Below are 15,601 nucleotides of genomic sequence, written 5' to 3'. Positions count from 1 at the left end.
TTTTCCCATGACTAATATACCTCCTAAAGTAAAAGCTATGGAATTTACAGCTATCGCAGCGTATGATGATAATTCATATGATAATAACTTCATTGCTAATTACAGATTGCAATTATTAAAAAAATACCTTTTTGCAAAATAGCTGCTAAGTGTTCTCCTAGTAGCTGCTTCTCCACACAAGCAATCAATGGTTTCCTGAATAATACAAGAAAAAAATATTAGAAGCATTAGAGTATAAAGGAATTGCCTTCTGTCAAAGAGTATTTGTGCATAACTTGCACAAATAATATAATACAAAAAACACCAACAATTTTCTACTTAGAGGTTACAAATTAAGACAAAAATCATCACGTGATATGAGACAACAATAAACTGTGTATGTAATTTAAAAATAAATAATTTATAAAAGGAAATTCCTTACACAGTAGAAGTGAGAAGTTTACATTGCAAAAGACAATACAAAAGCATAACTGGAAACAAGTCACTGAATTCTGGAAACAAACAAGCAAGCAAATCAAAAACCTCCAAAGGTTTGAACTTCAAAACAAAACAATACATACTAGTTATGTTAAAAATTCAGCTAATTGTAAAATTTTCAGCTAATTGTATTACATATGCACACAAGCATAAATTGAGCAAGAGGCAGAAGACAGAAATTTTCAAAAACTTTTAAATTTGCCTTTGAATATCCCCTACTTTTTATATTTGTACATTAATTTTAGACAGGACAGAAAAATGGGAAGTTTTCCCTTACATTTTTCATCACCTAAAAGATAAAATAAATGACTGAAGTGCAAAGGCACTTCCTTAATTAATTCCAATATTTAAACTTCTACCCTGCTTACAATGGAACAACATAAGATCAACCACTTCTTTATGAGTTAAGTATTACAAAACTGGTTCTCAGAACCTTAATTGGGATTTTCTGGAAGAGAGGTGCTCAACTTGGAGTGATGGCAGCCTTTCCTAGGAGGATGCACTTTTGCTGAAACACAAGTGTGCCTTTGCTAACACACTCTTTCCTGAAACAGCCCATCAGTGACATGCCTGACCTTCCCTACAACACACCAGTTTAGGTCCTTCATTTGGAAAGGTCAGAGAAGGAAGCAGGGATGATCAAAACATGCAGCAGCAGCTACAAGAGAGACAGCTGCAAGTGTCTAGACTCTTCTTTCTGGGAAGGAGATGACTTAGGGATACCATTAGCAGGTAGGAAAGGGGTGAAAGGAACTGACTGATCACTTTTCAATGCATGAACTGGGATCATCAGAGATGGTACTGGGTACCAGGCTTAAAAGGAGGCACTTCATCACCTGTGGAACTGTGGCTTTTGCCAAAGCCTGGCACAGACAGAAAAGCTGATGTGAATCCCTAGAAAGACCGCAAATATTTCTGAGATACAAAGTCACAAACCCCAGCAGGTTCACAAAATACACTGAGCTGAAAACAGGCAGACACCAGGAGAGTATCAGGGCATCACATTTGACCCCTGCAGTGGTCATAAGTGAATATGAAATGCTGTTTATACAGATCCTTGTTTTTAACATGGCCATTTTTATGGTACTTGCCATATCCCCTGCCATTTCCAACAACTGCTATCTGCAGCTGCTGGCTGTTTCCAACAGCAGGAGTCAGGGTTGTATGAAGTACCATCCCCTGCCCTGGAAGACCTGTTCTGAGTACAGGAGAAGGGACAATTTGTCTGCTTGAGGCCAAGCACCACATCCTAGCAAGCAAAGAAAATGAGTATTTATCTTGGCTAAGGAAGGAGCCAGAAGGCACCTTCTGTATGACCTCAAAGCCATGTGCCTTGGTCACCTACTGACTGACAAGCAGACACACTTCATCTGGTCAGCTATCCAGAGCAGCATGTACTCTTTCAGCTGAGCTGAAAGAATCCCTCTGTGGGCTGCAACAACACACTTGTGTTGTCTCAGGTGTTGTCTGAAGTATTTGGCATGGTGTTTCACTTGATGCTTTTATCCTGGAAGTATCATTTCCATCTCAAGATCAGGCCAGCTGCAACTAAATAGCATCCTCTCTGCTGTTTTCAGGTACACACAGAAACAGTATGACTCCAGGAACACCAAGTGCTCCAACTGTAACTGCTGGTTCTTAATACAAGGGAAGAAAATTAGTGTGAAACCTTCTAAAAGTAGGTTTCTAAGTTTTTAAGGGCAAGATTCAATGCAAGTACTTGATGTCTCTCTAGACTGAAAATGTAATGGTATCAATCTATATTTTAGCCTAAATAGTAAATAAATACATGTATCTGCTATAACTTATAAACAAAAATAGTTCCATATATTTCAATGAGTGATTTCACCAGAAAATGCAAGTCACCCTGCAATCAGCATTTACAGGAAGATCCAAGTTCAAGCATGTGCCATGACACACAACACACACGTATATCTATACATCTATATATAAATACACAAAAATACATATATATATATAAAAGAATAAGTTAAAAAAATTTTTATTCAGTTATCCTTTTTGACATGCCAATAAATCCTCCAGAAGACTAAAACCCAATAAATTTAATGTCACTTTCTTAACTAAAGAAAAAAGCAACAGTTTACTACAGGACAAACTCTATATGGATTTATGTAGTGTCAGTTCCTGCAGGCATGTGTTAATCCAACAAAACACAAACTATTACTTAAAATCCAAGTGAAAAAAGGACAAGCAACATCACACAGTACATTGACAATAGCTGATGTACTGTTAAATACACACCATGGACTGTTTACAAATGATACTCATGTCCTCTGCCTTTCTGGGTTTATTCAGATTTTATTTGGGTTTTTGTTTGTTTGTGGTTTTGCTTTTTTGGTTGGGTTTTTTTCTAATAAGTCTTTCCTTCCCTCAAGAGATTTGTGGCTAAAGATTTTATCAGTACAAGAATGGCTAAAATCAGCTGCTGTTTTGGAAATGGAAATTTGAGGTCTTATACAATGTTTTCTAACTGCAGTATACAGAATTAATATTTCTGAACAATTTTTTTCTTTCTTACTGAAAATATACTTTTATTTTGAGGAAGTAACTTTTGAAAAAACCGAAGCCTTTAAAAAAACCTATTTCACAAGCACTCTCAACAAGATAATATCTATAAGACAATGAAGACATTATCTCAGTGTCTCTACAACCATAGATAATCATACTGATTTATGAAGAATGCTTGACTTACAGTAAAAATGATAAAATTTGTACTCACTGTGTGCTGTGATCTAAATATGTTATTACTCTGTCTCCTTCTTCTTCCAAACGCTTACTAACATGGTGAAGATATTCTGGGACCTAACAAGACAAGACAACAACAAGACAGTTCAACTATAAAGGTATGAAAGACAGCTAATCTTCTTCCATGACAATTAAACTTCATTTTTAAAAGAGTACATGAATTGGAAAGGACTATTCCACCAGAATGTTATGTACTACATAATCTGTATTTTTATTAATCAATGTAACCTCATACTAAAGGTACTATAGTTGATAATGTGACTTTAGCTACAAAAATGTCACTGTGTTACTACACAATTGTATCTACCAAATTCCATTACAACCTGGGGTCTGCTCCCCCTATTGATACAATACCACGGTCCAAATCAACACACATGTGTGTTTTGAATACCTGTGTGCCAGTAAATTTCACTGGACATTAGTACACCATGGCACTACCAAAGTTCTTATGTAAACCCAGAGTTGAGAAAACTAACATAAAAGCAATCATCTACCATATGCACCTACCTCTCTTTCCTGCATTAATCTTTGGCCTTCTGCAGCATATAAACAATTTGTCTCTTCCAGAAACCTCTGTTCAAATGACTCCTTGTAAACCTGGCTCGAGAAATCAATTTAGTTACTTACATTAAGCTCACAATAAAAGTATCCTATTTTGTCAGGTGTAAGAGGGCAAGTAAAATTTTAAGGATGTACACAGCTGTGAGAAAAGTCAATGTAACATTAAAAAATTCTCTGTTTGCCCACTGGTTTCAGAAAGACTGAGATCAGACCTGACTTCCCAGAGCAGCAACAATTTGTTTCAGTCATCAGCACCTGAACAGCCTAAATTAACAGGCTTCTGTTTAAGGAACACAGCCCAACACCAGTACCCAACATCACAGCACAGCAATGACATCCAACCCACCCGAGATCTAAACTCCCACTCATACTTCTGCGTCACAAAAAAAAAACCCAAACCTCCAACTAGCACAAACCAGGTAATTCTCATCAGTAAAATATTAATATGCTGAGTAACACAACTTCAGATCTGCCAGGTTTCTCTCAGTGGCCCAGGAAAAATGAATTATATCAAATAAGGTGAATTTCTTCTACAGGGAACAAATAAGGTGTGCAAAAAGGACACCAATAACAATCATAGACATAAAAAAATCTCTGCATAATGACTAACAGTTTATTATAGAAAGGAAATAAGTCAGAAAGAACTACATAAATAAAAAGTTATAACAGTCTGAGGAACTAGGGATTAATATGCAAACAGTGGGACAGCAAAAAGAAAAAGGGAAAATTCCTTGTGTGGTGGAAGAATAGAAGAAAATATTTTTCCAAAACATATAACAGAGCTGTAAAACTCATTACATTCTGACCACTTTTTGTCTCGAAAGGACTCCTAGTTGAAGGTTCCCTGCCCAATGCAAGGGGATTGGAGGTAGATGATCTTCAAGGCCCCTTCCAACCCAACCCATTCTATCACTTTCAAAACTTTAATTTTTTTTCAATGGCTTCTCTCTCAAACAGACTAATTTTTCTGGGATGATAGAGGAAGCTACATATTAAAGTCAAGAGGATTAACATGAAAGGCAGAAAACCAGGTAAGCTGCCTAACCAGAAAGGGATTTTTTATGTAGTCTGCCCCTCCAAACTCCTTCAAACCTTCAGCCAGTTTTGTAAAGCTGTATTGCCACTTTGAAATGGAGCAACCTCAGCAGGTTTTAGGAATGAAGGATAGCTCCAAAGTTTCACTGCAGATCACACAAGGCTGCAACGTTAACTCAAGGACAACCTGCGGAAGCCAGAAGCACAGCATTTGTCAGTCTCCTTGGTTACTTTCTGTCTCTGCTCATGGAAAGTTCCAGTAAGTTGCAGCTTGACATGATCTATCTGAAAACCTTGGCCTTAATATGGCATCCCATTCCAGCCTCAGCATTTCTAAGAAGTTGCCAGTAGAGTGATGTTTTTGTGATGTAGACCCAAGATCTGGACTCCAAAAAGTGACACCTTTTTACAGTGACAGAGAGGGATTTTTCTGTTCCTACATTTACTGACACTAGGATGAGACACTAAGTGATTAAAACAGACAAAATAATGCACATACTAGAAGACCTGTAAATCTATTAAGGCCATTAGCTCTGCTAAGGAAAACAGGCAAAGAGGTCTCATTTAAAAATAGCACATGATTGCACATGGTAAAGAAGAGGCAACCATACCAATGCAATAGCTAGATTTTGCACACATTTACTAGGTGAACAGAATAATTTTTGTACAAAACACAACTCAGGCAATCCACACTGTGTTTCAAAACAAAGCTGTTACTAGTGAATGTGGCTGTACTCACCTGCAGATCTGAGAGCATGCTCAACAAACTCCGCAGCAAGCTTCTGTCCACAGCTTCACCATTGCGCTCTCGTTCGATCAGCAGGAGAATTCCATCAATAGTCTTGGTCTGAACTTGCTTGTCACTAATGATATGGTTTCTAAACAACTCTAGCCCCATATCCCTATGTGAATATTGGAAATTAGTCACACTCTTGATTATTTTGAAAAATCATACATATGTTTAAAATATATAGTGCATATATATATTATACAGAAAAAGAACACATTAATATTCTTTTTGACACCATCCTCCAACAAAACTGTACCAAGAATTATCCTAAAAAGACCAGATCACATGCTACCACAGGCATACACTTCAGTGGAGAATTGTTACCAGCTTGTCCAACTTTCACATAATAGACTGTAAGTTTCTCTGCTTATTAAAAAAAACCAAACCTGATCATATACCTGAAAATAAAATTCCCTGCATCAGACATTCCACATATAATATGTAAATTTTGTTCAAAGCATGAATTCTTGGTATCTGTAGGATCTTATCTTCTAAGATGATGAGGAATGGTGCCTCTATGCCATGAAGAGGCTAAATGATAATGCAAACTGAGCAATCCTAGATAGAACTTGTTACCTCTGACTTCTTCACATGCATCAGGATTTCAATAAAAGCAATATTCCCAGTGGGAGAAAAATAATACAAAGTATGAACAGACCTCATCACCAATGTTTAGTTAAAAGAAGCCTAACACAAAGAGTTGGAGGAAAACTGCTGAAGGTGGGAACAAAAGACATCCACTGGACAAGCAAGAGGCTGGAGAAAGATGCCAAGCTCTTCAGACAGCCTGAGAAACTCACAAGAGCACAGCAGCCAGCCAGGCAGGGAGAAGACATGCTCTTACTTCAGTACTTTATCTACTTTTTTTGTGGGGAAGGCGCTTCAGATAACGTACTAACAGTACAAGAAATTTTTGTCAAAGCCTGGGTTTGTTTGCTTGGGCAATGATGTAAAATGCCCCCCAGGGGGGATGCTTTAAAGCAGAATGCCCAAAGATGTGACCATGGTGAGCTGAAAGTACAAAAGCATCATCCAGTGATCAGAGCTGGAAAGATAATCTGCACCTTGTCACTGTATCCGACTTACTTTAAAAAACAGAGCAAGAAGCTGAATTTTGTCAAAACCAGGAGCAGCTACAGTAATGCTGAGCAGTGCTAAGGTGGGAAGCAGCAGTCAAGGGGAGGTTCCCACAGACCCAGCCTCACCCAGGCTCTGACAACAGCTGCACATAAGCCTTGGCTCTGAAGCCCCTGTTCACAGACCTTCCTCTTTTACCCCCCTTGACAGTGAATACTCCTGGGAAAGGAGGACATGACACATGCATATGCTGACACATGCATCTCCATAAACTGACAAAAAATTTTAGACATCTATTATATAGCTCAAATATAATGTGAAAAATTTATTTTCTATCTTTGCAAATGTAATAGCACATCAACACTCTAAAGATTATAGGAATACTTACATGGATACCTACCATATAGAAGGAAGCACTGAATTCTGAAGCACATATGTACGATCCAAAAATAAGAAAATGCTTCTGATCATGATCTGAAATATACAAATAAAATATTTTTCTCTTCACCTCCATGTGGTATTTTAAATTATAAAACAACTTCTGAAAAACTACATCACAGACACACATCTCATTTACTGATGTAGGTATTTTAAACATTTATGGTGACTTGTACAGCCATGGGTATGCAATCTACTGAAGTTAATACCATTACTTGGTGGTATTTCCAAGTATATCCAAGACAGTTTTCAAATTCATAAACATTAGCTAAATAGTTTTATTACCTTGTTAGGAGTTTTATACCACTGATACACAAAGCTATTCAAACAGCACCTCCAATACAGTCAGTAAACACCCTGAAATAGCTAGCTTCTTGCTTTAAAATAAAAAAACCCAAAAAAAAAGAAGATTTAAACTAAGACAGAAATAAGCTGTGCAACAGAACTTTTCATAGTAAAAGTTAGCTGCCAAAATTGTAAGAAAAATAGAGATACATTACATCCAGCAGTTAAAAGATTAAAAATATAATCTTTTTTTAAATTAAAGAAGTTGGGAGGAAGAGGAGGTGATTTTGTAGCTTGCTAGAATTTTACATTCAAAATTCATTTTTAACTTTACTCATAAGAAGGCTGACAACTCCCAGTTTAGCATTAGTGTAACTCCGGATGTCAGTAACTCCCCCCAGGCCAGACAGAGATTTCTATTCCCAGCTATCCACCTACTCCTTTCCTAAAAGACTTCACTGCCTCTGAAGCAACTCTCAAGCTGATATAGCTACTGGCCAAGCATATTAAAGTAACCAGCAGTAAGGCTGATTTTTTTTTTTCTTAAATAGCACAAGTGCTAACCCAGCACATGGACAAGAAAGCCACTTGCTACAGGTTGTTGCTTTAAGGAAGAAAAATGCTTAGAAGTAATTAAAGCAAACAGTGTTCACAGCATAAGCCCTTTCATGAAAACACAGGTTCATGCTAACTACATTTTCAAGGCAGTATCTTCAACTCTGTTTTCATGAGACTGCTAAATTCAAATAGTTTCCCTAACACCTTCCATTTTTAATTCAGATAAAAATCATATACCTCTGCCCTAACCTCACAAGAAAGCAAAGAACAGTGGATTCAAGGAACGAAAATAGAAATTCAACCATATGAGACATCTGCAGCCAGAGCTAAGTAAGTGACAGTGCAATAAAAACTCATTGTAAAATGTTAGTTTGGAATTATAATGATGCCTTCTTAAAGGCAGTTTTCATAGAGTGTGCTTCAGAGAGGACTTTTTTCTGTAGCATAAATCATTGTGGAGGTAGAAGACAAAAAAGGCAGATGAAAAGCAAGTTTCAGTTCTTTATCTTTTCTGTTTCTTAGCTCTGTAGTCAGGATAACAACTTCTGCTTTGGAAAGTTAACCTAGTTCTTGGAGCTATCTAAAAGCAAAGACTCTTCAATTACTTGAAATGATGAACAGCAAATAACTTCAGCATTTCTTGGTTAGTTTTTCTTTCCACCCAAAGAAAAAAAGGTCTCAATATATTTCTGAGTGATGTTTAATCCTTATATGAACCTATGAAAGTCAGAATTAACAGAACCTACATTTCAACAAGTTCCCTCAGCCAGCAAAGTGAAAAGCGAAAAGCAATGCTAAAACTTGGAGGAGGAGATGAAGTGCAGTACCAAGTTAAAACTATGACAAACTAATTTTAGCCAGATTTCACACCTCAAGGATATGTACTCTGAACAAACATTCAACTTACCATTTGTCTGCAATGATCTTGCCAGCATTTATTTATCTTCTTTAAAAATAAAAGACTATCCAGAGAATCTGTACAGCATCCATTAAGGAAAACTAGTTTGCCAGTACCTTTAGAGGCCAGATTCTGGAGATGATCTCTGCCAGCCATTAGGCAAAGCTGCTCCATGGATATTCCAATGCTACTGTGCCTGCCAGGGATAAACCCTTAACTGCAGAGCTGCCCAGCACAGTGGCTGGCAGCTCTCCAAAAGGCCTCCCTGTGTTTTCAAGGAATAACACTCCCAGCTCTTCAGTAATACCATCTAGTGGCTGCACTGTGCAACCTTAATACAGATTTAAACAAGAAATCCCACCAGCGTCAAACACACGTTTGTCACCAACTGAGGTGAGAGGGATGGAGAGGTTATTTTGTTTATTTAATGAGTTCACACTGAGCACAACAGGAGTGACCCTAATCTCTTAAAAGCAGTTACAGTTCCAAATAATCCCAACAAATCCAAATACCACTCTTTTCACATACATCTCCAGGTCACCCTAAGTAATCTACAGAGTTTTCTTCATTACACAACACATCTGACTGTTATTTACAAATAATACATTTCTCATGTATCTCACAAGTAAATCAAAATGAGGCTTTACCTTCCTCTCCCACACATTATCATCATTTCCAACTCATCCTGGCTAAATCTGATTAATCTGATCTCATGTCCTTGGGATACAAAGTGGTACACCTGTAAAATTTAAATTTTCAACTCTCCAATCCACCATCACCCTATCAATTGGGCAAAGTGAAAGCAAAGTTTGCAAAAACTAGTTTTAAAATGTTTTCTTCATAACATCATCTGAAGTCTGAAAAAGCAGGAATGCAAAAGATGGTTGTAAGCTGTTTGAAAGAAGACTATAAGATTTGGTTGTCAAAGAACAGGTATGTTAAAGACTACTGTACTAATGTGCTATGTAGAAGCCAAATGTCATCAATGGGACTGAAAAAAAAAAGCAAACCACTAACAAAAACCAAAACCACACAGCCCAAAACCATGTTGGCGCTACAAACCATTACAAACCCTAAATTACTCTGAGTGTAGGCACCTACCTGGGGAATGCAGTGATCCAAGAAACTGAGAGTCACAGTTCAAAGCACATTTAAAGCATTCACCTGGAAAGCAGGTTCGTCCTGAGCCCTGGCCATTAGTTTTTTTCTACTTTATCCTATCATCTTCTGCTAAAAAAATCCATAGAGAGCTGGGAAACAATGCCAGAAGCCACAGTGCTGTAATATCTGTTCAATATGGCACTCTCCATCCACCATCTGCTGGCTAAGGTATTTTCCAGGAATGTGGGGACAGCAAGGTGGACATAGACTATTCACCTGTGCTCCAGTCATGCAAGCCCGTAGCTCTTACACAAAGACACCTATGATATAAAGCACCTTCTCAGCATGCAAAGCTTGACTGGCTTCAGGAAACAGAGCTGGCTACAGCCAAGTGTCCACAGAAGATCAACAGGCACTTCTGTGACCCATCAGCCACAAGAAAAGTCCAGCAATGTAACCTCAGTAAACCATGGGGAAATTTACCATAAAACTTCATCCTTCTATGCATCCCAAGACAGCCAAATGACCTCTTGAACTTAGAGCTCTTCCAGGAACCTCCCAAGATACACATAAGATGCATGAAGGCTTGTTGAATGCCTCTGTGATACATCACTGTTGACCAGTAGTTATTTTTGGTCAAACAGGTACACTGAGTTTGAAAATTTTTTACTGTTGTTGATAATCACTGTGATTTTTTTTTAAGTTATTGCTGCCATAAGCATCACTACTCACCTGCCACAGAAATTCATAGCTGCTGAGAAATCTCACAGTGCTACTGACATTTTCTAGATTTAGTGTAAAATTTCCATCCCTATTAAAATGATAGATAAATCCTTTTTAGGATGCTACACATCAATACACAAAAATTATTCACCCAGATAACTAAAGGTGCCTATGACCGATTTAAAAACATATAAGCAAAGAACCTCTTTAACACATTGACAATTACTGGTACATTTTTTGCGAAGTCTTGTTTTAAAAAATAATCATTTAAACTAACCATTCTAACCACTTCTGTGCATGACAAAAGGATATTCTCTAAACTGAAGGATTTGTGCTTTCACATGTTCTTCACAGACTTGTCGCAGCTGTTTGTAGAGTGTAGCAGAGACTTTGTAGGAACAGAGATTTTCAACAGCCTAAAAACCAAAAAAGGATTATGAATAAGACAAAAAAAACTTAAATTTTTGTGTCTATGCAATTAAGGCTGACAAAGGAAAAAAAAATCAGCATTATATGTTCAAGCTGTGCACAAAACCAAAACATCAAAACAAAGTTATGTAGAAAAATTATGACTTCAGGAGTCCTTCCTGATTTTGGTCCCCTCTTTTTTGCTAGATTGTGTCACAAACAAGATCCACCATCACAATCTGGGTCATATTTCAGATGTGCTGTTAAACACTACCAGAATTCTGCTTCCTTCAGTACTGCTCAGCAGTAGAACTCCTCCAGAAGGTCCATTCTGTGCATCCCTCAGTATGCACACAAGTGCTTTTTTGGGGCAGGAACACAACCATATGAAATATTTTAATTTTTTTATAACTTTAAGTTAGACATTTCAACCAATCTCTCTAAATGGTAAATAAGTATAGTGCCTTTCCTGTCTTTTTATCAACTTATTTCTTCCCAAGTATTTCCACCGATTCACACACGCTGAGGTACATAAACTGAGAGGAAAAAATAATTAAGAAAAACCCCAAACAATAACAAAACCCCCAAAACCAACCCCACATTAACCATTACATAAAGACTTGAACATATTCATTGGGAGTTCATAGGATTTATTTGAGTATTTATCCCAGTTTACTAAGGATGCCAATTCTGCCCAAAGCCAAATGTTCTGGTGGTCATTACATCAATATCAACTGCTGTTATATTATGAGGCAATATTGCACAGAACACTGCCAAGGATTTAAAGCACTTTGTCACCTGAGCAGCTAAAACTGACCCAAGAATATTTTCCTCTGCTCCAGAAGATTCTAACCTACCTAATCTAATTTTATTTAAATGCACATAAAAATGGCCTCCACAATTTTGATACAATATTAAAGCAGGCAAACAAACAAAATTATAACACAGTGCCTGTAACATTTTTCATGTGGTCTTAAGGCAAGTAAAATGATAACTTGCAACAAACAGTATTCAGACAATCACTTTGCAGATAATGTTACAGCTACTCCTATCCACCCATCCAACTTTAAGTCTAGTCAGGACTCTCATAATTTTTTCCTTCACTGCTCTACTGTCTTTCCTTTGCTACTACACTGTCCTTTTCTATGTCCTCCAGAAGGGCAGTGCTGCCCCAATTCAGGTTATTTAGGACCTCGTTGCAAAGGTAATTTTCTTTTTCCATTATTTTTATCACTCACTCCTCATTCAGCAATTCTTTGTACTGCCCCACTTTCTCTATCCCATCAAGTACAAGCTACTTCTATCAAGATCTGTGCAATCTACAACCAATCCCAGACATCACTTCTATTTTAGTCACAAAAAACTGGCTGCCACCCTCCCATTGCTCACTGACTACATTTCTGCCAAGCACCTTCATGCCTGATTCCATGCTGCCCCTAATGCCTGGAAAGGAGTATCCTTCAGGCTTCCACACAGCCTCATCATTGTTCTTCAGTTTCTTCCCAGCCACTGTGCCAAATTAAATGAATAAATCAGAAGGTCCAACTGTAGGCTGGTACACCAGGCTGGTGCACTGAACTCGAGCAGGCCTCTCACTTCCTCCCACAATGTCAGATAAAGACTCAAAAAAACCCCAAAAAACCACCACAAAGGCCTGATAGTATGAACTGATGCACCCAGAGATATTTTCCCCTGTGGATGACTCTATGCTCACCAACAGGCAGTTAAAATGATCTGTAAATACAGATCAGGTTTCCAATGGATGCTGAACCTCATCTTTTATTCCTCTGGCAGGACAGTAAATACCTGTCCATGCACAGGCACACGAGCACTGCCACCCACTGTGCAGAAATCTTCCTGATTTGCTGTGTTAAGGATTATTCAACCAGCCCTGCACAGTTTTTACAAATAAAAAGGCAAAGAGAAAAAGCAAGAAGTACAATTCTCCCTTCACAGTTTATCTGAAATATCTCTCCTCTTCTGCCAAAACTCAAGCACGTACCCTAGTGATTTCATAGCCATATTACTATAATCTCATTTCTGAGCCTCTGAAAACAAGTTAGGTAACACTCAAAGCATCTGTGGGCTGGTTTTTGGTGGTTTTTTTTTGCTAGACTTGAAAAAGCAGGGTTTTTCAAATGCTGAATTTAAAACAATAAAATGCTTTATGTTGTTCGAACCTGCAAGTATCAACAGATAAATATATTACAGTCAAGCTTTCAATTTAAAGGGAATAGTTATTTTATATCAATATACATTTACATAACCAGCCATTTTAGACCCATATATTACATACCCTAACTAAAGAGATAAGAATAGTCAGTTCTGAAATCCATGCTCATCTTCTTGAGCAGGGACCCAGTAAGGACTACTGGCCTTCTCCTCTCTCACAGTCTCCCCTTTACAACTCAACTAAACATTTAGAAAATTTTAGGTGTGCATAATAATGTTTTCAGTCCTGGTCTAGCAAGGACATCAATCTGCAAATAAAACACTTGCACCCACAGAAAACTCATAACTAACTTATGTTATGTAGCACAATTTAGTGCATCACTAGTCTTTTACAGCATGATCACCCTAAAAAGCTGCTACTTCACTTAAGTATCTCAAAGCACATACATCTGAAATAACACAGAACTAAACCACATAGTTGTAGAAAGTAGAGAAATGGCTCAGGAGTCTCTCTTTTATCCTCGCTAGCCCCCGCTCTAGTGGTCCAGGTGTTCCAGAAATGCTTTTTCAACACTTCAACCAAAAAACTAAGATTGTTGTAAAAATCTAACAGTAATCTGCAATGTGGATAAAGGGACAGTTTGTTGCCTGCTCAATCAAGATTCCTTTTTAATTCCCCAAAAGGTACAGAAGTATAGTATTTTAATGTAATAATATCAAGTACTTCAACATTACTATTTACAAGTATGGACAAAAATCATCATAAAATACTTAACTTCATAACCCTGCTAGAGTAACATCCTGTTTTTCAGCATGTTGAGTGGGCAGAGTATTGAACATACTAACACTTCAGATCTCAGACCTGCCCAGGAATAGCTTTCTGTGCCTCCCAAGAGAAACTGCTTTTTCATGGGCCCAGATCCTGGTAGCTCTCTGAGGAACTGATAAACAAAAACTGACTAGAAACAGAGTATGTAGCGAAGTATTCAGTCAGCTTTTAACAAATCAAAATACATTAAGTTAAATGTGTGCCAAAGCAGTTTATTTGCAAAAAAAAAAACGAAACCAAAACCTCATGCAGCTTACCTGGTAGAGCTCTTCAAGGTTGTATTTAATAGAAATGCTACTCTGTATTGCTCCCACCGCTTCATGAAGTTTCTGCCAGGTGTCCTGAGTATAATTATCTGGTAATTTGGGTCTTTCTGTGAAGTAAGACACAGGTAGTTTGAAACCGGCCACCCAACGGGGGGAGCCTGCAGCAATGTCTGTCCCTGCTGCTCCATCAAGTTCTGCCAAGCCACTGTGCTCTTGGCCATGTACGTCTGGCACTCGGAGGGGTCACTAATTCCACCCGAGCCTCTGCACGACGCGCCTCACCCCCGGCTGCTGGGTTTGACGCCCGTGTTCCTCTCAGCGAGGCAACCACCCCGGCCTGGCTTTAATCAGCGCTGACACCACGGTGGCTTTCTGCCCGCTGCCGACGGCCGCTGCCCCCGCGCACGGAGCCCCACGCGTGTCCCCGGGAGCCCTCCACGGGCACGGCGGCGTTATCGGTGTCACCCGGCCGGGTGACAGCGGCGGGGCCCGGCCGCCGGCAAGGGGCGGGGAGCGGCGGGGCCGCGGTAAACAAAGATCGGGCCGAGCGCACCTGCCAGGACAGAGGGCCCGGCCTGCCCCGAACCCACCTCTGAAGTTCTTGATCACGAGTTTCTTGGAGGAGGCGGTGGCGCCTCCGCCTGCCCCTCCCGCGGAGCGGGTGGCGGTCAGCGAGGCGGGCTTGGTGAGCCCGTTCGTGTGTCCCACCAGGGCCGACAAGTGCGACTTCTTCTGCGGCTCGTCCGCCATCTCCGCCCCGGGCGCCGTGTCCGGCCGGGGCAACGCGCTGGGCTGGGCTGGGCCGGGCCGGGCCGGGGCCGGCTGGTCCCCGCCTCCGCTCCCCTCCTCCTCCTCCTCCTCCGCCGCCACCCAGCCGCCCTCCCCCACTGCCCGCGGGCGGCTGCCAAGTGCCGCCGGGGGAGGCACCGACAGCCGCCCGCCTGTCCCCGCCCGCCGGGCTCCCGGCTCGGCGCGGTCCGGGTTCGGGGCCGATCCCGAGTGCGGGCGGCCCGCGGCGCTCGGGAGAGCCAGCCCCGCTCCCAAGATGGCTCCCGGGCCGGGGCAGCCTGCCGCCCTCGGTGCCCCCCGCTTGGCCTGGCTCTGCTTGCCGGCACCCGCCCAAGGGTGGAGGAGCGAAAGCCAAGGAGGAGCAGCCGCCAGCCCGAGGCCGCCCGCGCCCCGCTCACCGGCACCTGCCAAACCCAACCGAGCCCAGC

At 40.1% G+C, this 15,601-nt stretch overlaps 1 protein-coding gene across 3 annotated transcripts in view; it reads right to left on the bottom strand.

Moving 5' to 3' along the window:
• CUL4A (cullin 4A) overlaps positions 1–15,204 on the bottom strand; it is a 34,224-nt gene extending 19,020 nt beyond the window's left edge. Inside the window, exons 1-9 of one of the 3 annotated variants that reach the window (XR_010355656.1) lie at positions 14,975–15,204; positions 14,376–14,491; positions 11,022–11,125; positions 8,895–8,964; positions 7,107–7,180; positions 5,579–5,741; positions 3,751–3,840; positions 3,218–3,300; positions 128–195 (exon numbers count right to left, since the gene is read on the bottom strand). Coding sequence is in view for 2 of the 3 variants with exons in the window: in XM_064407860.1 (XP_064263930.1) it covers positions 128–195; positions 3,218–3,300; positions 3,751–3,840; positions 5,579–5,741; positions 7,107–7,180; positions 8,895–8,964; positions 11,022–11,125; positions 14,376–14,491; positions 14,975–15,134 (928 nt within the window). In the remaining variant the exon portion in view is untranslated. The other 2 variants (XM_064407860.1, XM_064407861.1) reach the window with 2 other exon arrangements.
• Positions 15,205–15,601: the final 397 nt, after the last annotated feature.

This window comes from Passer domesticus, chromosome 2, assembly GCF_036417665.1.
Source record: "Passer domesticus isolate bPasDom1 chromosome 2, bPasDom1.hap1, whole genome shotgun sequence".
Classification (NCBI taxonomy): domain Eukaryota; kingdom Metazoa; phylum Chordata; class Aves; order Passeriformes; family Passeridae; genus Passer; species Passer domesticus.
This window is presented reverse-complemented; position numbering and strand designations above follow the sequence as displayed.